At 42.8% G+C, this 24,614-nt stretch overlaps 2 protein-coding genes and 1 long non-coding RNA gene across 3 annotated transcripts in view; 2 read left to right on the top strand and 1 right to left on the bottom strand.

Annotated features, from left to right (window-relative positions):
* Positions 1 to 7,991, bottom strand: part of lamb2 (laminin, beta 2 (laminin S)) — an 82,806-nt gene extending 74,815 nt beyond the window's left edge. The window contains exons 1-2 of the mRNA XM_055166436.1: positions 7,833 to 7,991; positions 7,441 to 7,582 (exon numbers count right to left, since the gene is read on the bottom strand). Coding sequence (XP_055022411.1) covers positions 7,441 to 7,555 — 115 coding nt within the window. The 5' untranslated portion in view covers positions 7,556 to 7,582; positions 7,833 to 7,991. The remainder of the gene's footprint in view (positions 1 to 7,440; positions 7,583 to 7,832) is intronic.
* Positions 7,992 to 13,424: 5,433 nt separating this feature from the next.
* Positions 13,425 to 23,758, top strand: LOC129412444 (uncharacterized). Its single transcript, XM_055166439.1, has 6 exons — positions 13,425 to 13,487; positions 22,247 to 22,591; positions 22,685 to 22,774; positions 22,973 to 23,065; positions 23,168 to 23,187; positions 23,420 to 23,758. The coding sequence occupies exons 1-6, from the start codon at positions 13,454 to 13,456 to the stop codon at positions 23,567 to 23,569; spliced, it is 732 nt and encodes a 243-aa protein (XP_055022414.1). The 5' UTR covers positions 13,425 to 13,453; the 3' UTR covers positions 23,570 to 23,758.
* LOC129412448 (uncharacterized) lies at positions 15,287 to 16,127 on the top strand. The gene is made up of 3 exons (XR_008633744.1): positions 15,287 to 15,347; positions 15,450 to 15,469; positions 15,702 to 16,127. It is a non-coding gene; the product is annotated as an uncharacterized LOC129412448 (long non-coding RNA).
* Positions 23,759 to 24,614: the final 856 nt, after the last annotated feature.

Genomic DNA, 24,614 nt, shown 5'->3' on the forward strand with positions numbered 1-24,614 from the left:
TGTCAGGTCCCTCCTCGTGTGTGTCAGGTCCCTCCTCGTGTGTGTCAGGTCCCTCCTCGTGTGTGTGTCAGGTCCCTCCAGTGTGTCAGGTCCCTCCAGTGTGTCAGGTCCCTCCTCGTGTGTGTCAGGTCCTCTCGTGTGTGTCAGGTCCCTCCTCGTGTGTGTCAGGTCCCTCCTCGTGTGTGTCAGGTCCCTCCTCGTGTGTGTCAGGTCCCGTTCCCAAGTTTCACAGACAAACTCAAACTCTGAGCAAAGATCCAAACCTCAGACCAAACTGAAAAACAGACGATTATTAAAACTCACACCTCTGTGTGAACCAGGACTAAACCAGGACTAAACCAGGACTAAACCAGGACTAAACAGGACTAAACCAGGACTAAACCAGGACTAAACCAGGACTAAAACAGGACTAAACCAGGACTGAACCAGGACTAAATCACCTGGGATTAAACCAGGACTTAACTGAGAAACTAGGACTAAACTTAAACTAAAAAACTGGACCAAACCTGGACTTTGCTAGATCTAGACCAGGTCTGAAAAGCACTGAATGAAGTCCAAAGGAGGGCTGAACCAGGTCTCAGTACTAAACCAGGTCTAGAGTAGGACTAAACCAGGTCCAAACCAGGACTAAACACCCGAACTAAACTAGACATAAAGTACAAGTAAACCAGGACTAAACCAGGACTTAACTAAGAAGCTCAGACTAAACTTGGACTAAAAAACTGGACCAAAGCAAGACTCAGCGAGATCTAAACCAGACTGAACCAGACTGAACCAGGACTGAACCAGGACTGAGACTGAACCAGGACTGAACCAGGACTAAACCAGGACTAAACCAGGACTTAACTAAGAAGCTCAGACTAAACTTGGACTAAAAAACTGGACCAAAGCAAGACTCAGCGAGATCTAAACCAGGACTGAACCAGGACTGAACCAGGACTGAACTGAGACACCAGGACTAAACTTGGACTAAAAAACTGGACCAACTAAACCAGTGCTCAGCAAGATCTAAACCCGGTCTGAAACAGGACTGAATCAGGTCAAGACCAGGACTAAACACCTGGACTAAACTAGACCTAAACTGAGACTAAACCAGGACTAAACCAGGTCTGAACCAAAATAACCAGATCCAACCAGGACTCGAGCAGATTTTCTCTGGACTCGTGTCGTTCTTCGGTTCCACCGCAGAGACCAACGTTCGGGACAGTTTTTGTTTGATGTGGATCGGTCGTAATTACAGAGTCGTGACCCATGAACCGGGTCAGAACATCTGGGTCTGGATCCACCACAGCCCAGACCCACAATCCCACAATCCTCTGCTCTTAACTTAAAGGTTGTATTACGACGGAGTAAAAGGGTCAGATAAAAAAATAAAATAAAATGCTGGTGCTGCCAGAAGAAAGTCGTAACATTTCAACATTAAAGTTTTAATTTTATGAGAATAAAGTGGAAGTTAAAATAAAGTGTTAATATCAGGAGAACATCAGCGGCTCGTGGAGAATCTGGAGCATTTTGTAAAAGAGAAGAATCTGTGTATCATTCGTTCCTTCGACTGCATCAGGACTAAACCAGGTCCAGAACCAAACCAGAAAGACCAGGACTGAGACCGGAACCAGACCAGGACTGAAAACAGTTTAGTCCTGGTTTAAGTCACGGAAATGGGAAATGGCATTTCTGTGACTTTAAAATGCGATTAAACCAGGACTAAACCAGAACTAAACTAGGACTAAACCGTTTTCAGTCCTGGTCTGGTCCCGGTCTCAATCCTGGTCTGGTCTCGGACCTCGTTTAGTCCTGGTTCAGTCCTGGTTCAGTCCTGGTTTAGTCCTGGTTCAGTCCTGGAGGCACAAATAATGAAGAAAATTGTTGTTGTTTGTTTTATTTTTGGTTTTATATTGAAAAACAAGTTTCTTCTTCTGCCGCATTTTTCACTTTGACTTTGATTTTATTTTGACTTTATTCTCGTTGCACCAGCATCTTTTTTTTTTTTTATCTGACCCTTTTACTCCGTCGTGTTGCACAGGTGAGTTTCATTGTTGACAAAAGCGCGTGTTGCATGATGGGAATTATTTTGGTCGGCGGCAAGAAACACTAATTGAACATGACGGACGGAGTGAGAAAGAACGTAAAGGGTATTGATCCCGGTTATTGATCCACTCTAACAGCAGACGACCCAAGACCATTTGACCAGAAATTGGTCATAAACATCGACGGACGACAAATCTCCCTTTTCAACCCCGACAGAGTCTGGACCAAACCAAACTTCTGGTCAGAATCTCCAACTCCCTGGACAAATATTCACTTGGGCGACATCCACTAGGGGTGTGCAAAAATACTGAAATATCGATATATCGTATCGTTTAATGTAATGATACAGTATTGATATCGTGGGCTGCTGTATCGATATATCACGTATTGAGTATTTTTGGTGTATTTTACTAAATTATTTTGTTACAGAGCTACAGTTTTGTTGTTTGTTTAGTGGAAGGAAACTCATTCACACAGTAAAAAGGTTCGTTAAAATGAAAATTAAGAACATTTGACTTTATTTGAGTCGACTCCACCGGTGGAATAAGTGTTTTTCTAAATTCAATTTCATTTCTTCTTTTAAGGGTTGGTGTTTTTCTTTTTTTAAGAGTAGCAAGTTGTATTTTCATATTTTAAGAACAAAAAATCGTATTCCGCTGACAGATCATTTAACTTGTCAAGTGGAATTTACTCAAATCATGATCAAACTTTCTTAATTCAGGTCATCTTAACTTGGCTAGATTTAATTTTTTGCAGTGCATGCGACACATTTGACATTTTCACAGTTTTGAGGATTAAAATGTTTTTGTTTCATATGAACTTTGCACAAAAAGAAGTGGTTTAACAAAGACTTTTAGTATCACAGACATGATTTAGCCTTTATTTTTATTGAACGGTATCGAATCAATTTGAAATATATCGTATTGAATTGTAAGTTCACTGTATCGAAATATGTATCGTATCGGCAGCTTCTTAATGAAACCAGCCCTGACATCCACAGTGACTTGGTGAAACTCCTGGGCCGTTCACAGCAGAAAAGATGAAAACCTCCAAGAGTCTGGATGTGTTGTTGAACTTGTTGAGTCCAGGTTTGTTAGGATCTTCTACGTTTGCTCTGCGGATGTTTGAAAGTCGTTTAATTCACCGTTAGTGGTTCTTTTCACTCAGAAGACGATAATATGATAATGCAGCAGGAATTTACCATTATCAGGGAGAAATACACGAGGTTACACACTGTGTTTGACGCTACCGTGTTTCTGCCTCCGACCAGAATATTTCCCAGCAGCAACGTGCACTTTTAATAACAATGACGTCATCTGAAACTCGACTATAGAGGAGGATTTTTTAAGGGAAGAGAAATACAGCGACCGTCCTTGTGCACGTGTGACTCCACCTCCTCCACAGCCTCAGTAGAAACATCTCCTCCTCCCGCCTCTTTACTCTACAAATCACGTTTGTTTACAGCCTCGTTCAGAATCACTCTTGAAGTTTCCTGTCTAGAAATAATTCAGCGACCGACGCTTCAGTTTTTAGACTCTTCGTAATCCGTGTGTCAGTCGTTCATCGTCATTTTCGTTTTTCAATATCAGTTTTCTTCATTATTTGTCTCTAAAACCAACATGAAAAAACAGAGAACGATTCGTTTTTTCAGTTTTCAATTTTGTGTTTAAATGAAGAATGGAAAAAACGGATAACGGCCGTTTCCCGTTTACGTGACGTCTGTGACTGTGATGCTGAACATTTACACTGCATACGGACTGAACCAGGACTGATCCAGGTCCGAGACCAACCGGGACCAGAGCAGGACCAGGGCGGACTCCGAGCCTCTGGTCTGGTCCCGGTCTGGTCCCGGTCTGGTCCCGGTCTGGTCCCGGTCTGGTCCCGGTCTGGTCCGGTCTGGTCTCAGTCTGTCCTGGTCTCAGTCCTGCTCTGGTCCCGGTTGGTCTCGGACTTGGATCAGTCCTGGTTCAGTCCGTATGCAGTGTAAATGTTCGGCATCACAGTCACAGACGTCACGTAAACGGTAAACGGCCGTTATCCGTTTTTTCCATTCTTCATTTAAACACAAAATTGAAAACTGAAACTGAAACTTTCATTTTGGTTTTGGAGACAAATAATGAAGAAAACTGTTGTTTTTTCGTTTTCTTATTTTTGGTTTTATATTGAAAAACGAATGAACGAACGACACACAGATTCTTCGTCTGCTTCATTCGCGCCGTCGCTGGAAAGAATCTCCAAGAATCACCTCAGTTTGTCTTCGCTCCTTTTCTCCTTCTCTTCTTCTTTCATCGACCTCAGAAACCGACTTTCTTTTGCGGCGAACTGGTCATAGATTCTCGTCCGACATCGCATCAAAGTTTGTACGAACTGCGAGGAAGCGACAGTTTGAAAAAGCCTCTAAGAACCGCCGCAAAAAACACAAAATCCTCACGCGCCGACGACTCAGTTACACTAGAATCGTAGAGAGTTTGATTGACAACCTAAGAGCCAATAGAAAATGAGGCAGCCTCGTTTTCTATTGGCTGATGTTTATCTGGCCTCAACACGTCCACAGTTGATAGATTTTCATTCTTTTTGTTTTTGTTTTTTTTTGGTCATCATAATTACAAAGCTGCTGCTTCTCTGTAACAGTATTTTAAACTTTCACTGACAATTTGAAACTAAAAAAAAAAATAAAAAATCCTCCATACAAACTTTAAAGCCAAAACAAAACAATAACAGAGCGTAATTGTCCAGTCAGGTTCATTTGGTTTTCCGATCATTTCTGTTCTCAGGTTCTTTTTTCAGACCAAGAGTTTGTTCTGCTCCTCTTCCTCAGTGTCTTCGTCTTGATCTGGTGATGTTTCTGTGTCTTCGTCTCGGTGGAAGATTCAAGAGGAAATTGAAATACAGAAATAAACCATCACGAGGGTCTTTTTTCTTTTCACACTCCTGGATTGTGTCTTGAGGAAGTGCGTCTGCAGGTGGCGCTGTCGTCCTGCCTCCACCGAGACCAAGACACAGACAAAACCTGTTTAAACCAACTGAGCCACGACACAGAAACATCACCAGACCAAGAGGAAGAGGAGCAGAACAAACTGTCAGGAGGAAAACAAACTCTGGGTCTGAAAAAAAGAACCTGAGAACATAAAACAACAACAGGTTTAACATCCATGTGAACTTAAACTGAGGCAGATCATTTTACACACAAAAAACGGAGGAAATTAAAAATAAAATCCTAATTCTTCTGTAATACTGAGTGTTTTTAGATTTAACGTTAGAAAAACTGTTTAGAGTTTGAAGAGAATTTTTAAATCAGAGTCTGGAATTGGAGAGTTTGGATTTATGGATGTGACATTTTCCCAACAGAATGAACCAGTTTATGAAATATTCACTTTGATTTTGTTCATTTGTTTTTTTGCAGGTAAAATTTTTCTAGACTTGACGTGAGTTTGGACCTGAGTAAATTATTTGGGGAGATTTGGTGAATTATTTTCCAGTGTGATTCTTGAATCTTGTTGATGCAGAATTGAAAGAGATTTAGTCGTGTTTTACTCATCGACTTTTACACTTGGGAACCATTTAACTGAGAGTTTAAAACTGTTCCTGACGTGTTTGTTTGTTTGTTTGTTTGTTTGTTGTTGTTGAGTTTTTGATCACCAGTACTGAATTATGTCGACTAATAAAGATTTTATTACATAGAACATGAAATAATCCTGCATAAATATTATTCCTCTCTTGATCCATTTAGTTTAAAATATTGATTTGTTTTGTTTTGTAAAGTTTTTATTATTTCAGATAAAATATTTATGTGGAGAGAAGTTATGTTTAAAGCTGATTTAGTTTTGTTTTGGTCCTGGTTTAGTCCTGGTTTAGTCCTGTTTTAGTCCTGGTTTAGACCTGGTTTAGTCCTGGTTTAGTCCTGGTTTAGACCTGGTTTAGTCCTGGTTTTAGTCCTGGTTTAGACCTGGTTTAGTCCTGGTTTAGACCTGGTTTAGACCTGGTTTAGTCCTGTTTTTAGTCCTGGTTTAGACCTGGTTTAGTCCTGGTTTAGTCCTGGTTTAGACCTGGTTTAGTCTGGTTTAGACCTGGTTTAGTCCTGGTTTAGTCCTGTTTAGTTAGTCCTGGTTTAGACCTGGTTTAGTCCTGTTTTAGTCCTGGTTTAGACCTGGTTTAGTCCTGGTTTAGTCCTGGTTTAGTCCTGGTTTAGACCTGGTTTAGTCCTGGTTTAGTCCTGGTTTAGACCTGGTTTAGTGGTTTAGTCCTGGTCCTGGTTTAGTCCTGTTTTAGTCCTGGTTTAGACCTGGTTTAGTTCTGTTTTAGCCTGGTTTAGTCCTGGTTTAGACCTGGTTTAGTCCTGGTTTAGTCCTGGTTTAGACCTGGTTTAGACCTGGTTTAGTCCTGGTTTAGTCCTGGTTTAGTCCTGGTTTAGTCCTGGTTTAGTTCCTGTTTTAGTCCTGGTTTAGTCCTGGTTTAGACCTGTTTTAGTCCTGGTTTAGTCCTGGTTTAGTCCTGGTTTAGTCCTGGTTTAGACCTGGTTTAGTCCTGGTTTAGACCTGGTTTAGTCCTGGTTTAGACCTGGTTTAGACCTGGTTTAGACCTGGTTTAAGTCCTGGTTTTAGTCCTGGTTTAGTCCTGGTTTAGTCCTGGTTTAGACCTGGTTTAGTCCTGGTTTAGTCCTGGTTTAGACCTGGTTTAGTCCTGGTTTAGTCCTGGTTTAGTCCTGGTTTAGACCTGGTTTAGTCCTGGTTTAGTCCTGGTTTAGACCTGGTTTAGTCCTGGTTTAGTCCTGGTTTAGTCCTGGTTTAGTCCTGGTTTAGTCCTGGTTTAGTCCTGGTTTAGTCCTGGTTTAGTCCTGGTTTAGACCTGGTTTAGACCTGGTTTAGTCCTGGTTTAGTCCTGGTTTAGACCTGGTTTAGTCCTGGTTTAGTCCTGGTTTAGAAGGTAAAAGGAGCTGTTCAGTTTAAATCTCTGACTTGATGACATCACAAGGTGGAACAGGGCGTTTGGAGATGTGGACAGTTGAATAATAAAGAACCAGTCAAACAAAACACAAAAGGAACAGGAACATGAGAAGATTAAAGCTCCAAACAGAACCAGGACTAAACCAGGACTAAACCAGGACTAAACCAGGACTAAACTCTAAACCAGGTAAACCAGGACTAAACCAGGTCTAAACCAGGACTAAACCAGGACTAAACCAGGTCTAAACCAGGACTAAACCTGGTCTAACCCCGGACTGAAGCACCGGAGCAGCGCCTGACAGACCCCGGGACCCGCGCGTGAACCCCGGGCCCGCGGGTTCAGACTGATCCGGTTCTGCTCCGGTTCAGTGCGTCACTTCTGAAGATGTTTGTGGACTTTTTCTTTTTTCTTTTTTTCTTTTTTTCGGTGCAGGTCCCGGAGGAGGAGCGGCACCGCGCGCGCACTTACCCCACAGGAGCGCGAGGAGGGCCGGACCCCGCGCTGCCGGACCCCGCGGTGACATGCTCCGGGACTCCAGCGGCTCCAGCGGCTCCAGCGGCTCCAGCGGCTCCAGGGGACACATACACGGGGGACACACGGGGGACGGGACCTGCGGACACAGCGGACACGTTACGCCCCGGGACCACCACGGAGCCGCGGGACCGGGGGGGGGGGGGCAGAGCGGTTTAAAAAGTGGAATCGCGGGTTCAGACGCGGAGAAAGTCTTTAAAAACATTTCTAAAAATGACCTCGCTGCGTATTTCTGTCCGCGATCCTGTTTCCAAACTTTAAACTCCGCTCTGTCCCCGGCGGCTCGGTCCACGCAGATCACTTTTACGCACGCGGTTTGTGCCTCTTACCGTGGGGATGGTTCGGTGGTTCGGTCGGTGGGTCGGTGCGTCGGTGAGTCGGTGGATGTGACGCGGGGAGTCGTGGGTCTTGTCCCGGGATCGTCGCTTCTGCTCCGGGGGGTTTTAGTTCCACTTGTGTCCGCGGCGTGTGCAGAGTGAGGAGGTGAGGCTGTGTTTTGCGCTCGGGAGGAGGAGGAGGAGGAGGAGGAAGGGCAGGAGGAGGAGGTGGTGGTGGTGGTGGTGGTGGAGGTGGTGCGGGGGCAGAGGGGGCAGTACGCGGCGGTGGGGCAGACCCGTCCTCAGGCTCCTCCGCTCGGCTCCACTTGTTGCCGCTGTTTGTGGAGGTGGAGGTGGGTAAAGCCCGAGCTGGATCCCGGAGCGGAGCCGCGGAGCCTCAGAGCCGCGTAGCCTGAGGGCGGGGGGCACGGGGGGGGGGGGGGGGGGGGGGGGGGGGGTTATTGGTTCCACCTGCTCCGTGCGTCTGCGGCCTGTGAAGTCTCTGCTGCGGCTACAGTTGGTGTAAAATATCCCGCTTCAGTCCCACAGGGGCCAAACTCAGACTCAACTAAACTAAACTAAACTAAACTAAATTAAACTAAACTCAGCCTAAACTAAACTAAACTAAACTAAACTAAAACTAAACTGAACTAAACTAAACTAAACTAACCTCAGACTAAACTAAACTAAACATTCTTCTGTGAGACAAAAAGACTGAGGAGTGTTTCTCAATCTGTGGTTCGAGCTCCTTCAGTGTGAACAGGGGCGGAGTTTGTGATTTGGGGCCCCTGGGCAGGAGAGTCAAACTCAAACTCACAGAGACCAAAATAAAAAAAAACAAAAAACTAAGGGACTAAGTTTTGAGACAAACTAAATATTTATTGTTTTCTGTTGTTTCTGTGTTTTCTCTTCTTTTGGGATTTGTAATGTTCAATTTTTTCTTATTCAATTAAAAGTTTAATAATAGTTTTACTTAAACATTGAATCCACAACAAACAGAATATAAAATAATAACAGTATTTTAAATAAATCATGTGTCTAGAGTCTCTCTGTGTGCAGCAGCAGCAGCTCTAATACTTGTTTGATTTGATCTCGAGGGACAAATATAATTATATCTTGGGCCAAATTTGGCCCCTGGGCCTGAGTTTGACATGTCTGCTCTGGGGGAACTTGAGTTTGGGACCTGCACTATAAATGCACTGATGATTTTGTTTTGTTTTTTAATATATTTATTTTCAGTTTTTTCCCGTTGTTCTTGAAACACAAACGTCTCTGTTTATTTGAATTTTGGTGAACTGGAAATTTGTCTTATTCATTCATTCACCGACTAGAAAACCAGAACTTAAAGAAATAAACATGTTTTGATGGTACATTTTTGTTTCTGTCCGTTATATTTGATGATTATTATTTTTTTGATGATTACTGTTTAAAAGTAAAATACCATTGTTTAATGTCATATTAAGAGGAACTCAAACTTCTCTGAGGCCTCGGCCGTTTGGTTTGGGGCCCCTCCAGGTTTGGGGCCCTAAGCCGCCGCCTCCTTCTGCCTCACGGTGGCGCCGCCCCTGAGTGTGAGCGGAGAATCTGTGTCATTTAGGAACAAATCTTTACTTAAACCCTGTGTCCTGTCAGTCCTCAGATTCTTTTTGTCGTGTCTTTGTGTTTCCTTTTTGTGTTTCCTTTTTGTGTTTCCTTTTGTGGATCAGTAAAGTTTGTCGAAGTCTAAATGTTTTTGTGTTTGTTTTGGTTCATCGTGACTCAGATGAATCCAGGAGTGAGACTCATTTTGTCTCTGGTTTCGTTTCGTGGACCAGACGGAGTCCAGGTTTAATCCTCAACAAACAAACACTCCCAACGTTTTGTTTTTGTGTTTAAACGAGATTTATTTTAAACAATTTGTGTCTTTCTATATTTGAGCCAGTGTGTGTCACCTGATTCATTTCAGTCTGAGCTCCACACACACACACACACACACAACACACACACACTCACATGTCTCTTGATCCGTGCGCGCTCCTTCTTGTTCACAGATCAGATTTCTTTTTCTTTTTCTTTTTCTTTTGATGATGTGACTGAGCTCAGGGGCGACTGCAGATCTGGAGGTTCTGGTAAACTCCAGACTCTGGGGAGACTCTTCGGGGCCGGTGCATCTTTTCATCGTGAGCTGAATATTTTCTGTTCAGACTAAAACCAGGAAGACGTTTGGAAACCTGCGACGAGACTTGGAGACGTCCTCTGTTCTCGGCCGCAACTTTGACAATATGTAAAAAAAAAAAAGAGAGAAAATGTCCCAGTTTTCTTCATCTCCGTGTCCTTGTGTCGTTCTGTTCTGTTACACAACTGACACACAACTGACACACAACTGACACAAAACTGACACACGACAGACACACAACTGACACAAAACTGACACACAACTGACACACAACAGACACACAACTGACACACAACTGACACAAAACTGACACACAACAGACACACAACTGACACAACTGACACACAACACACACAACTGACACACAACTGACACACACAACACAGACACACAACTGACACACAACTGACACAACTGACACACAACTGACACACAACTGTCACACACAACTGACACAACTGACACACACTGACACACAACTGACACAACAACAACACACAACTGACACACAACTGACACACAACTGACACACAACTGACACAAAACTGACACACAACTGACACACGACAGACACACAACTGACACACAACTGACACAAAACTGACACACAACTGACACACAACTGACACACTGACACACAACAGACACACAACTAACACACAACTGACACACAACTGACACAAAACTGACACACAACTGACACACAACTGACACACAACGACACACACTACACAACACACTGACACACAACTGACACAAAACTGACACACAACTGACACACGACAGACACACAACTGACACACAACTGACACACAACTGACACACACAACTGACACACAACTGACACACAACTGACACACAACTGACACACGACAGACACACAACTGACACACAACTGACACACAACTGACACAAAACTGACACACAACTGACACACAACAGACACACAACTGACACACAACTGACACACGACAGACACACAACTGACACACAACACACAGACACACAACTGACACAAACAACTGACACACAACACACAGAGACACACAACTGACACACAACAGACACACAACTGACACACAACAGACACACCACAGACACACAACTGACACACAACTCCGACGCACAACTGACACACAATAGACACACGACTGACACATGACAGACACACAACTGACACACAACTCCGAGCACACACTGGTACATGTGATGAGATGATTCACACACTGACACATTTACTCGAGTAAAATCTTGAGACCCTCGGGTCTCGGGGCCAAACTGTGAAAAAAGTCCAGGACCGTTTTTTAGTCCCAGTCCTGGACCGAACGAGACCACAAGACCTCACATCCAACAGGTGTGTGTGTGTGTGTGTGTGTGTGTGTGTACTACTGTCCTCCCATACACACACACACACACACACACACACACACACACACACACACACACACACACACACACACACACCACACACACACACACAACACACACACACACACACACACAGGATACACAGAGAACTATTCTGGTGAAAGGCCGACTATTTTAGTCCCAGTTTAGTCCTGGGTTAGTCTTGATTTAGTCCTGGTTTAACCCTAGTGTAGACCTGGTTTAGTCCTGGTTTAGACCTGGTTTAGACCTGGTTTAGACTGGTTTAGACCTGGTTTAGACCTGGTTTAGGGTTTAGTCCTGGTTTAGCCTGGTTTACCTGGTTTAGACCTGGTTTAGTTTCCTCCTGGTTTAGACCTGGTCCTGGTTTAGTCCTGGTGGTTTAGTCCTGGTTTAGTCCAGGACCTGGTTTAGAAGACCTGTTTAGTCCTGTTTGGTTTATGGTTTATCTGTTTAGTTCTGTTTAGTTGGGTCCGGGGTCCGGGTCTGGTCTGGTCTGGTTCAGACTGTGCACTGTAAAAAAAAAATGACTCACAACAAAAGGACACACTGTAAAAAAAAAAAAAACAAGAAAAGAAAAGTTTTACTCATTTTACCCACAAACAAGACCTGGTTTAGTCCTGGTTTAGTCCTGGTTTGGTTCTGGTTTGGTCCTGGTTCAGTCGAGGTTTAGTCCAGAGGAATATTCTAAACTGTATTCCAGTTCCTGACTTGTGTTTCCATGGTAACAGTTGAGACCCGGCACATTCCCAGCTGCTCCGGGACAGTCCGCCTTTGTCCCCGAGCCGGATCTGAGTCAGAACTGAAACAGGACCGGACCAGGACCGGACCAGGACCGGACCAGGACCGGACCAGGACAGAACCAGACCAGGACTGGACCTCAGAGTGTGAGCTCAGTTTGTCTTCACTGGTTGATAAACTCCAGTGTCGGTGCTCAGGTGTGAGGAGCGTCCGGTGTCGCCCCCTGGTGGAAACATCAGAGGAGACGTCACTTCTACCTCCTCCTGAAACCTGAAGCCTGAACTCTTCTGGTTTTATTGAGTCTCTTTGTTATTTGAGCTGATTGGACCTGACGAGGCAAAACAAAGATTTATATATTTTTATTATATTTTTACGATTCTCTGTCCACAGACGATTTATAAAATATTCACCTGATGTTTGAATCATTTTGATGGAAATAATAAAGTCACAATTTAATAATGATTTACAAAAAATATTTATGAACAACCCAAAATGTTTTGGACCTAAATGTGCACATGTGGACGTTCTGTTCTTCAAACTGTTCCTCAAACTTCTTCAAACATCTTATAAACATAAATCTTTTAAAATGTCGTTTTCTTTCATATGTGTGTCATTTCCTTGTAAACCTAAACATTTTTCATGACCTGTTTAAACATTATCATTTCATTAAACATGATTAAAATGTCTGAATGAGAAAGTCCTGAAAAAGTTCTCCTCTTTCTGTGTCTAAAATACAAAAGAAATACAGTATAAAACAATGCAAAAATATAAAGCTTTTTAATGCATTTACTTCAGGTCAAGTTATTTTTTCAACACACTCTTGCCCACGAACCCTGCAGCCTCAGAACTAACCCCACCCACTTAATCACCCATGACTCTTCTTTTCAATTTGTGGCTTTGACCAAAAAGGAGGTGACACAATTTGTCACCTTTTTTTTTTTTTTTTTTAGAAGTGGTTGAAGCACAAAACTTGCTTCTTAACAAACCGAGTGCAACAAACTCTGCAGAGGCAAAAATGAAGCTTTGCCAGGTCGCGATCATTTTACATGGTGAGAACTTGGTGCATTAAAAATAGGTTTTGCAAGAAGGACAAAAAAAACAGCAAATATGGACACATGACAAAATTTTCATATAGAGTTTTCAAAGCAATAAAAGGTAACATGTTGATCTAAAGACTGTATGTTGTGTGTTAGCAGATAATATCATAGAAAAAATAGCCCCGTTTTAAGGAAGTGTGATCGTGTAAGATCAAACTGGCCTTACACATTAAGTTGCCCAGTTGTTCCTGTTTAGATAAAGTGTTAGAGCAGACAGCAGCATTATAAACGTCTCTGCAAATAAAAGAACAACTATGAGGCTCTGTGTGGCTGTTCTCCTGTTTCTCGGTGAGTTACACTGACCTTTTCTGACTAAACTGATCTATACCTTTAAACTTTTATCTTTGCAAAACTGTATTCCATAAAATGATCAGATTTGGCTTTAGTTTAGCAGCTTTTTACTGTAACTTTGTGAAACGGGGGGAGGTGCACACAGGCTGTATTTGTTTTTCTGTTGTTTATTGTTTTCTAAAACGTTTTAAAGGAACTGTATGTGAGATTGTCAGTTGATTTCTTGTCTTAAACTTGGTAACAAATGTAAAGCTGATTGATTTATTCTTAATGACAAAAACACTGGACATGAGGGCCAAGTTGTTCATGTTATAATCTTGTGTGTTTGTGTGATCCCTGATTCGTTCGTTCGTGGTTCAGTGTAGAGAAGGTTTCAGCGGTGGTCGTCTGGACTCATTTGTGTTGCCAGTTTCAGTGCTGAAATCCAGTTGGTTTAAACCTAAAATGCCTCTCTGATCTGAATCATCACAACCTAAACCCCAGAACCTGCAGCATCATGAGTCGGTGCTAGTGCAGCTTCTGCAGCTCAGTGAGGGAATTCTGGAGGTTCTGACTTTTCACATGAGACATGTTCTGTCCATATAGTGAGAAGGAGAAGAGCTTGTATGTGTCTTCTATGTGCAGGTTAGAGCAGCAGCAGTGAGTGTAGTATGTTTCTAGAACAGTAAGAGGCTCCATCCAGTTCCTTTAAATGTGTTCAAATAAACTAGAACTATTTTATATGTAACTTTATTTCATCAATCCTGTATAATTCAGAATAAATAAATAAAGTAAATGTGACATATATTTGTGTTTTTGGTATCACGTAAAAAAATGCATATATTTTGTGAACAGTGCTGTATGGACTGTCTGGTTTCATCAGAGCAGAGGGAGTTTATGAGGCGGCTGAAGGAGGAAACATCACAGTTGGATGTACATTTAAGTTGGATGGACACACAAAGATCTTCTGTAAAAATAACTGTGACAAAGAAGAAAACATTTTGGTCAAGACTTCAGAAAATGAGAGATGTGAAGGAAGATACTGCATTAAATATGAGTAACAAAGGTTTATTGAATCGTTATATCATGTACGTGAACATCACCAATGTGACCAAATCTGACACCGGACGATACCAGTGTGTTTTGGAAAGAAAACATAATAGATGGAATCCATGAATTTAGGATTAAAGTCACAAAAAGTATGTATCTTATAATCAATTCTAAACATTTTCAAAAGCAACAAAAGCAGTTTTATAACATTTTCTTTCTAACGTTATCTTTTTTTTAAATTTCAGATGCAGCTTTAAATCCAACTTATACTCTTCAACCAGAACCTACAGTCACTGTGAAACCCACCACTGATATGGACCTGACTGTACAAACAGGTGACCAGACTTCACTCATGTCTGTGACTACAACACAACAGTCCACAACATCTTCTGATCATGAGCAGCAGACAAAACCATCAGGTACTGTGGAGATGTGCAGCTGGAGGCTGGACACTTGTGTTATTGATCCTTCTCTATTTGTATTGTCTGAGTTTTTCCAACTGATCTTTTGTGATGTGACATTACATCACATGAGTCTAGAGGTGGGACACAATAAAGAGATAAAACAAGATTTAGACATATTTGTAATAAAATGTGAGATTCAGTTCACAGTTTATTTGTTATTTTTTTAAGTTACTTTTCAGTGTCCAGAAATGTTCCCCAACATCATTCAATCTCTTGAAAAGCTTTTAAAAACGTTCTGTCTGCTGTTGATTGATTAGTCTCTTTTCTGTCCAGTGTCCAGGTTTCTGTGCTGTTGACTCTGATCCTGTGGTCCTAATCACACTGTGTGCACTGGTCTTCTACAGAAAAAGGAAAGTACAAAATGGTAAGAGAAAATATTTTTGGCCAATGAGGAAATGTATTTGCTCATCTGAAATATGAATTGATCAATCCACAATCTGTTCACTGTCCATGTTTGTATTTGCAGAGAATGAAGCAAATGATGAGGTGAGGTTTACATATTTACACTGGATCTGATGAAGATGTCAAGGGCTGAGAATGAAAATGGACTCATCATTGTGTCACGTTGTGTATTATTACAGTCAAAACCTCTTATATCTGTGACTTAAATCACATGAACTCTTTTACACTAAACATGAAAACCAGTGTTGAGTAGAAGTAAAGGCTTTGAGCACTTCACATCTCACTTTTTATTCTCACGTGTCTCTTGTATTTTTAGGTTGTGATGTACGAGAACTGTCCAGCTCCCCCTTCAGAGCCTGCAGACTCCACTTACCAGAGTCTCAGTGCAGACACAAGAGACCACACCCACATCTACAGCTCCCTCCACCCACAGCCCCCACCCAGCAGCAACACCGCCCCCTGCTGATCAAAGCCTCTGACTACACCCAGTCATGTCAAAAGTGATGCTGAATATGTCGGGAATATTTTTACATGTGACGCAACAATCCAGGCAAAATAATAATAAACATTTTTGAGTGTTGAGAGAAGACGACTTTGAATTAATGGATTAAATAAACATGTGAATGAAACAAAATACAATTCTGGGTATGTTTTTGTCGAGGGGAAAACAGAATAACATTTTTAAATCTTTTAAAATGTCGTTTTCTTTCATATGTGTGTCATTTCCTTGTAAACCTAAACATTTTTCATGACCTGTTTAAACATTATCATTTCATTAAACATGATTAAAATGTCTGAATGAGAAAGTCCTGAAAAAGTTCTCCTCTTTCTGTGTCTAAAATACAAAAGAAATACAGTATAAAACAATGCAAAAATATAAAGCTTTTTAATGCATTTACTTCAGGTCAAGTTATTTTTTCAACACACTCTTGCCCACGAACCCTGCAGCCTCAGAACTAACCCCACCCACTTAATCACCCATGACTCTTCTTTTCAATTTGTGGCTTTGACCAAAAAGGAGGTGACACAATTTGTCACCTTTTTTTTTTTTAGAAGTGGTTGAAGCACAAAACCTGCTTCTTAACAAACCGAGTGCAACAAACTCTGCAGAGGCAAAAATGAAGCTTTGCCAGGTCGCGATCATTTTACATGGTGAGAACTTGGTGCATTAAAAATAGGTTTTGCAAGAAGGACAAAAAAAACAGCAAATATGGACACATGATGGACAGAGAGAGAGTGTTTTTAATATTAAGGTGTTTTATAATGTGTAATGGGCGACATATTAAATTAATGTTAAGAAATCATGACTAAATTGATCAAATTCAGTCATTATTATGATGGAGTCCAACACTGCCACTGTTGTATGAATGTCAGAACACATGTCTATTGTCCAAAACATTCACTTTTCTGGTGAAGGGTCCATCATTTGGTTGTTTCCGTGGTTATGTCATTGCTCTGCCAGGAATGTTCCACAGTGTGACATTAAACAGCTCTACCTTACATTTATTCAATTACAGGTGGTTTTATTGCTCTAAAATACCCAGAAAAACAGGCATTCTGACTGTGAGCAGAGTCGCCTCTCCACAGATCTGACCTGGAACACCGTCTGGTTTGGTCTCCATGAAGATAGAAAGGTTAATGCCGTACTGTGGAACATTCCAGACAAAGCAATAACAATTCAATTCACCAATCATGTCAAAAGTGATGCTGAATATGTTTAAATTTTCATCTTTAGAAAAAATAAAACTGAAAATTCTGTGGATCTAAAATGGTTCCTTTAATTCTCTTTTTTCACCATGAGGTTAGAATTTCATTTAAAGGTTCACTGTGTAACATTTTGGTGAAGGTTCTGCCACCTGCTCGTCTCCATGGAGATATTACTGCTTTGCCTTGATTATTCCACAGTATGAGAATACATTTGGTAATCACAATGGAGACAGGTTAATGGTCAGATCTATGGAGAAGCAAGCCTGCACATGGGAAGAATTCATGAAAAAATACAATGGAAATATGTTTAATGCCCGACTGTGGAACATTCCAGGTAAAGAAATAACATCTCCATGGACACAAGCAAGTAGAGAACTGTCTGTCTCAGAAGCTGCATAATGCACCTTTAATAATATTTACATTTGGGGGAAAAAAAACTACAACAAAAATCAAGGTATTAGCTCCATTTCCAGTGGTGCATTTATATGTTGGAGCTCCCTCTGCTGTCAGCAATGGGAATGAACAATGGGAAGTTTGAGTTTGGTGAAGTAAGTATGTTTTTTATTTATATATGTGACAGCAAATGTGGGAGAAGATCTTCCAGAGAAAATATTGTGAGGGAATGAACCATTTCATCACTGGGAGCGTGTCTATGTTCCCTCAGCTTTATGTTCCCTCATTGATAAGTTTTTTTAAAATTAAACCCTATGTTCCCACATTTTCTTTATCATCAATTTGCATCAGAATTTCTCCCCATTTCTCCCAATTTGGTCGACAATTAAACCCGACCCATTATCCAGCAGCAGTTGACTACAGATGTAAATGTAGAGGTCACGGTGCAAAGGATCCTAGCATGAACTTATTCTGAATCATCCCTTTAAATGCAGAATAAAAATAAAAATAAAAAGGACTTGATTTAGAGTTTAATTTTGAGAAAACATTTTTTAGAAAAAACAATCTTGACCCCTCATCACCAACTGAAACCCCAGAGAAGAGTAAGAGCGAGGCCTTTCCTGTTGTGTTCACCTGGCGCCCCCTGGAGGCTGTTGTGATGCTGCAGGACACTGAGGAGAGACACTTTTGGCTCTTCCTCTCCTCAAACTGCCCTGACACAAATCTGCTGACCCTCCCTGACCAGTCCTCCTGTTCAACTGACCTGACACCTTTGACTGAGAAACAATATGTAGGACTTTTCACAGACATTTGTCACAAAGACACTTTACAGAGCATCATTCAGTCACTCCACACCCCGTGGTGGTAAGATACTATTGTAGCCACAGGTGCCCTGGGGCAGACTGACTGAAGTGTGGCTGCCAAGTGGCGCCATCAGTCCCTCTGACCACCACCATCACTCACACACACACAACACTTTTACTTACTAGGCAATGTGGGTGAAGTGCCTTGCCTAAGGACACAACCACTGGCTCCTGATTTTCCCAGCAGTCCTCCATCATCCATGCATTTTAGATCAACATCTGGGGCCGGGTTCAGTGCGGGGGCAAGCAGCCTAAGCAAGGGACTGTCCAGCAGACTTCCTTCACCATCAGACAACGTCCTTCACCCCATCTCCTCCGGGGGACCGAGGTGTTCCCAGCCGAGAGACATGTCTCAGCGTGTCCTGGGTCTTCCCGGGGCCTCCCGCGGGACATGCCGGAACACCTCCCGAGGGAGGCCCAGGAGGGATCCGGACTTGGCTCCTCTCGACGTGGAGGACAGCGGCCTACTCCAACTCTCCGTGTGACTGAGCTCCTCATGTCTCTAAGGGAGCGCCCCGCCCTGCGGAGGAAACTCATTTCGAGCGTTGTATCCAGATCTCGTCCTTTGGTCATACCCAGAGCTCATGACCATAGGTGAGAGTAGGAACGAAACTGACCGGTAAATCGAGAAGCTTCGCCTTTCGACTCAGCTCCTTTCACCACACGACCGATACGCGCCGCATCATGCCGAAGCTGCACCGATCCGCCTGTCAATCTCACGTTCCTCCCTCACTCGTGAACAGACCCCGAGATACTTGAACCCTCCACTTGAGGCAAAGACTCCCACCCACCCGAGAGGGCAAGACACCTTTTCCGGTCGAGAACCATGGCCTCTGACTTGGAAGAGCTGATCCCATCCCAGCCGCTTCACACTGCTGCAAACCGCCCGTGCACATGCAGGTCCTGGCTTCGATGAAGCAACAGAACAACATCGTCCGCAACACAGATGAGATCCTGTGGTCCCAAACCGGACCCCCTTCTGACCCCTGACTGCGCCTAGAAATTCTGTCCATAAAACAATGAACAGAACCGGTGACAGGGCAGCCCTGCGGAGTCCAACATGCACGGGAACAGGTCTGCTTACTGCCGGCAATGAACACAGCTCGCTCCGGTCATACAGGGACCGGACGCCTTAGAAAGGGCCCCGGACCCCATACCCCAGAGCACCCACAGGACACCACGAGGACGTCGAAAGCTTCTCAGATCAAAAACACACGTGGACTGGTTGGGAAACTCCCATGAACCTCGAGCACCGATGGAGAGTGAGAGCTGGTCAGTGTTCCACGGCCAGACGAAAACCACACTGCTCTCCTGAATCCGAGGTTCGACTATCGGCCGGATTCTCCTCTCCAGTCCCTGGCATAGACCTTACCGGGAAGCTGAGAAGTGTGATCCCCCTATAGTTGGAACAACACTCCGGTCCCCTTCTTATACAGAGGGACACCACCCCGGTTTGCCAGTCAGAGGTACTGTCCCCGACCGACGCGTGTTGAAGAGGCGTGTCAGCCAAGACCACAAATCAGAGACTTCAGGTACTCAGGACGGATCTCATCCAACCCGGAGCCTTGCCACCAAGGAGCTTCCAACCCCTCAGTGACTCGGCCAGGGTGATGGATGAGTCCCTCCGAGTCCCCAGCCTCGGCCTCCTCGGAGGACGTGACGGTGGGATTGAGAGATCCTCAAAGTGTCCTTCACCGCGGACAACGTCGTCGAGGTAGCAGCTCTCGCACTGTAAACAGTGTTGGTGAAGAAATGCTTTCCCCTCTGAGGCGCCGGACGGTTTGCCAGAATCTCTTTGAGGCCGTCGATAGTCCTTCTCCGGCTCCCCGAACTCCTCCCAGCTCCGAGTTTTTGCCTCCGCGACCACACGGGCTGCAGCACGCTTGGCCCCGCCGGTACCCGTCAGCTGCCTCAGGAGTCCCCCGAGCCAGCAAGGCCATAGGACTCCTTCTTCAGCTGACAGCATCCTTACTTCCGGTGTCCACCACCGTTCTGGGGTTGCGCCGGACAGGCACCACAGACCTTACGCCCACAGCCGAGCAGCCGCATTGACAATAAGGCGAGAATGAAGCACTCGGACTCCATACTCCAGCCTCCCCCGGAACCGGGAGAAGTCCTCCCGGAGGTGCGAGTTGAAGGTCCCTCTGANTTTTACTGTAACTTTGTGAACGGGGGGAGGTGCACACAGGCTGTATTTGTTTTTCTGTTGTTTATTGTTTTCTAAAACGTTTAAAGACTGTATGTGAGATTGTCAGTTGATTCTTGTCTTAAACTTGTACAAATGTAAAGCTGATGATTTATTCTTAATGACAAAAACACTGGACAGAGGGCCAAGTTGTTCATGTTATAATCTTGTGTGTTTTGTGATCCTGATTCGTTCGTTCGTGGTTAGTGTAGAAGGTTCAGCGGTGGTCGTCTGGACTCATTTGTGTTGCCAGTTTCAGTGCTGAAATCCAGTTGGTTTAAACTAATTGCCTCTCGATCGAATCATCACAAGCCCCCAGAACCTGCAGCATCATGAGTCGGTGCTAGTGCAGCTTCTGCAGCTCAGTGAGGGATCTGGGTTCTGACTTTCACATGAGACATGTTCTGTCCCATATAGTGAGAAGGAGAAGAACTTGTTGTGTCTTCTATGTGCAGGTTAGAGAGCAGCAGTGGTGGTAGTATGTTTCTAGCAGTAAGAGGCTCCATCCAGTTTTAAATGTGTTCAAATAAACTAGAACTATTTTATATGTAACTTTATTTCATCTTTAACTTCTTGGGTTCTTTTTAAAGACAATGCAGTAAAGTGTATTTACCTTGTTGACATGTTTCGGCTGCTGCATCTTCAGATCTGTCCTGGTGTTGGTGGTGACGTGTCGTATATCAGCTGTTGTTACTTCCTGTGGGCGTGGTCAGACCTGATGGACCTGGCAGGTCGCTCAGACTGACCACGCCTCCCTCGCCCGGTGTCTCTGGAGGAGGGTGTCCCAGGTGTGTGAAAGGAGGAACGCTCCGTCATCACGGTTAATGCTCCGAGCCTCGTTTCCTGATTTCACCGTCTCCTTGATCCAGAGTTTGAACTTGTTGTTTTCTGATCCAATGACCCGAGCCCCGACCTGATCCATAATGTGGTTGTTCCTTTTACAGTGTCTGATATGGCGGATTTTAGGTTTTCCTGTTCTGCTTTGTCTTTTTGTTGTTCTGGTGAGTCTCCCTGACGTTTCCTTTCTCGCATTCCTTTTGTGTTCCTTTTTCGGATGTGAAATGCCTCGGCCTGTTTCCCCTGTGTATGATTTATTACATGATTTGCATTGATTTCGTAGATGGTGTTGCATTTTTTTCTTGTGGATTTTGTCCTTGGGTGTACGAGTAGTTGGCGGAGTTTTGTGTCTGGTTTTACTCCAATGTTTCTGTTGTGTTTTTTCATGTCTCTGGATGGGTTCGGTTATTCCTCTGATGTTCGGTAGTGTGACTATGTTCTTGTCCTGCTGCCCTGTGTTGCATTGTTGTGTTTTTTTCCGGGGTTTGTTGGTTTTATTGATAACACACCTGGGACACCCTCCTCCAGAGACACCGGGCGACGGGAGGCGTGGTCAGTCTGAGCGACCTGCAGGTCCATCAGGTCTGACCACGCCTACAGGAAGTAACAACAGCTGATATACGACACGTCACCACCAACACAGGACAGATCTGAAGATGCAGCAGCCGAAACATGTCAACAAGGTAAATACACTTTACTGCATTGTCTTTAAAAAGAACCCAAGAAGTTAAAGTCTATAAGAAGACAAAATGAACATCAATGGCTTAACTTTATTTCATCAATCCTGTATAATTCAGAATAAATAAATAAAGTAAATGTGACATATATTTGTGTTTTTGGTATCACGTAAAAAAAATGCATATATTTTGTGAACAGTGCTGTATGGACTGTCTGGTTTCATCAGAGCAGAGGGAGTTTATGAGGCGGCTGAAGGAGGAAACATCACAGTTGGATGTCAGTTTTATATAAATGGACACACAAAGATCTTCTGTAAAAATAACTGTGACAAAGAAGAAAACATTTTGGTCAAGACTTCAGAAAATGAGAGATGTGAAGGAAGATACTGCATTAAATATGAATACAAAGGTTTATGGAATCGTTATATCATGTACGTGAACATCACCAATGTGACCAAAGCTGACACCGGACGATACCAGTGTGTTTTGGAAAGAATCTACATAATAGATGGAAACCATGAATTTAGGATTAAAGTCACAAAAAGTATGTATCTTATAATCAATTCTAAACATTTTCAAAAGCAGTTTTATAACATTTTCTTTCTAACGTTATCTTTTTTTATTTTTTTTATTTCAGATGCAGCTTTAAATCCAACTTATACTCTTCAACCAGAACCTACAGTCACTGTGAAACCCACCACTGATATGGACCTGACTGTACAAACAGGTGACCAGACTTCACTCATGTCTGTGACTACAACACAACAGTCCACAACATCTTCTGATCATGAGCAGCAGACAAAACCATCAGATACTGTGGAGATGTGCAGCTGGAGGCTGGACACTTGTGTTATTGATCCTTCTCTATTTGTATTGTCTGAGTTTTTCTGATCCAGATTGATTAGGTCACTACTTTTCTGTCCAGTGTCCAGGTTTCTGCTGCTGTTGACTCTGATCCCTGTGGTCCTAATCACACTGTGTGCACTGGTCTTCTACAGAAAAAGGAAAGTACAAAATGGTAAGAGAAAATATTTTTGGCCAATGAGGAAATGTATTTGCTCATCTGAAATATGAATTGATCAATCCACAATCTGTTCACTGTCCATGTTTGTATTTGCAGAGAATGAAGCAAATGATGAGGTGAGGTTTACATATTTACACTGGATCTGATGAAGATGTCAAGGGCTGAGAATGAAAATGGACTCATCATTGTGTCACGTTGTGTATTATTACAGTCAAAACCTCTTATATCTGTGACTTAAATCACATGAACTCTTTTACACTAAACATGAAAACCAGTGTTGAGTAGAAGTAAAGGCTTTGAGCACTTCACATCTCACTTTTTATTCTCACGTGTCTCTTGTATTTTTAGGTTGTAATGAACGAGAACTGTCCAGCTCCCCCTTCAGAGCCTGCAGACTCCACTTACCAGAGTCTCAGTGCAGACACAAGAGACCACACCCACATCTACAGCTCCCTCCACCCACAGCCCCCACCCAGCAGCAACACCGCCCCCTGCTGATCAAAGCCTCTGACTACACCCAGTCATGTCAAAAGTGATGCTGAATATGTCGGGAATATTTTTACATGTGACGCAACAATCCAGGCAAAATAATAATAAACATTTTTGAGTGTTCAGAGAAGACGACTTTGAATTAATGGATTAAATAAACATGTGAATGAAACAAAATACAATTCTGGGTATGTTTTTGTCGAGGGGAAAACAGAATAACATTTTAAAATCTTTTAAAATGTCGTTTTCTTTCATATGTGTGTCATTTCCTTGTAAACTAAACATTTTTCAGACCTGTTTAAACATTATCATTTCATTAAACATGATTAAAATGTCTGAATGAGAAAGTCCTGAAAAAGTTCTCCTCTTTCTGTGTCTAAAATACAAAAGAAATACAGTATAAAACAATGCAAAAATATAAAGCTTTTTAGTGTATTTATTTCAGGTCAAGTTCTGATGATGATTATTATTATATTTTTATTATTTCATTTATTTATTTATTTTTATTTTGTATTTTTTTCAACACTTTCTAGCCCAACAACCCCACCCTTAGAACTAAACTGACCCAAACCCACCCACCCACCACCCTGGTCCTACATACATGAAATATTATATACAAAATACACTAGGGCAGCAAATGAGTCATAATTAAACAGAATTACAGTTTGGTTTGCTTCATCATCAACTTGGCCAAGACTCACTGAAAAAAATTGCCCAAGAGGAGTTGCTCAAATTGCAAAAAAAAAAATTTTTACAACAATAACATGACTTTTTTACGTTTCTCTGTGAAGCATGTTTAAATGTTACAAAGGTCACGTGATTGTGTCTGATGTTCAACCTGCAGGTTTTAATCAGGTTGAGGAAACATGATTTTATTCTAATCTGTGGTGAGGCTCGTCCCTCTGGAATTCTCCTCCACAAAACTTTTGGAGGGAAACTTCAGATGTAACAGGACAGAGACAAGAGCAGAGACACAGTGTGGAGCAGGAGGATCATGGAGCTGATCTGGAGGTGAGACTTTTCAAAGATTTTATCTGTTTCTCTGGACTAGAAA

This window comes from Boleophthalmus pectinirostris, unplaced genomic scaffold (genome assembly GCF_026225935.1).
Source record: "Boleophthalmus pectinirostris isolate CB_2022bp ecotype Guang Dong unplaced genomic scaffold, ASM2622593v1 HiC_scaffold_8, whole genome shotgun sequence".
NCBI lineage: Eukaryota > Metazoa > Chordata > Actinopteri > Gobiiformes > Gobiidae > Boleophthalmus > Boleophthalmus pectinirostris.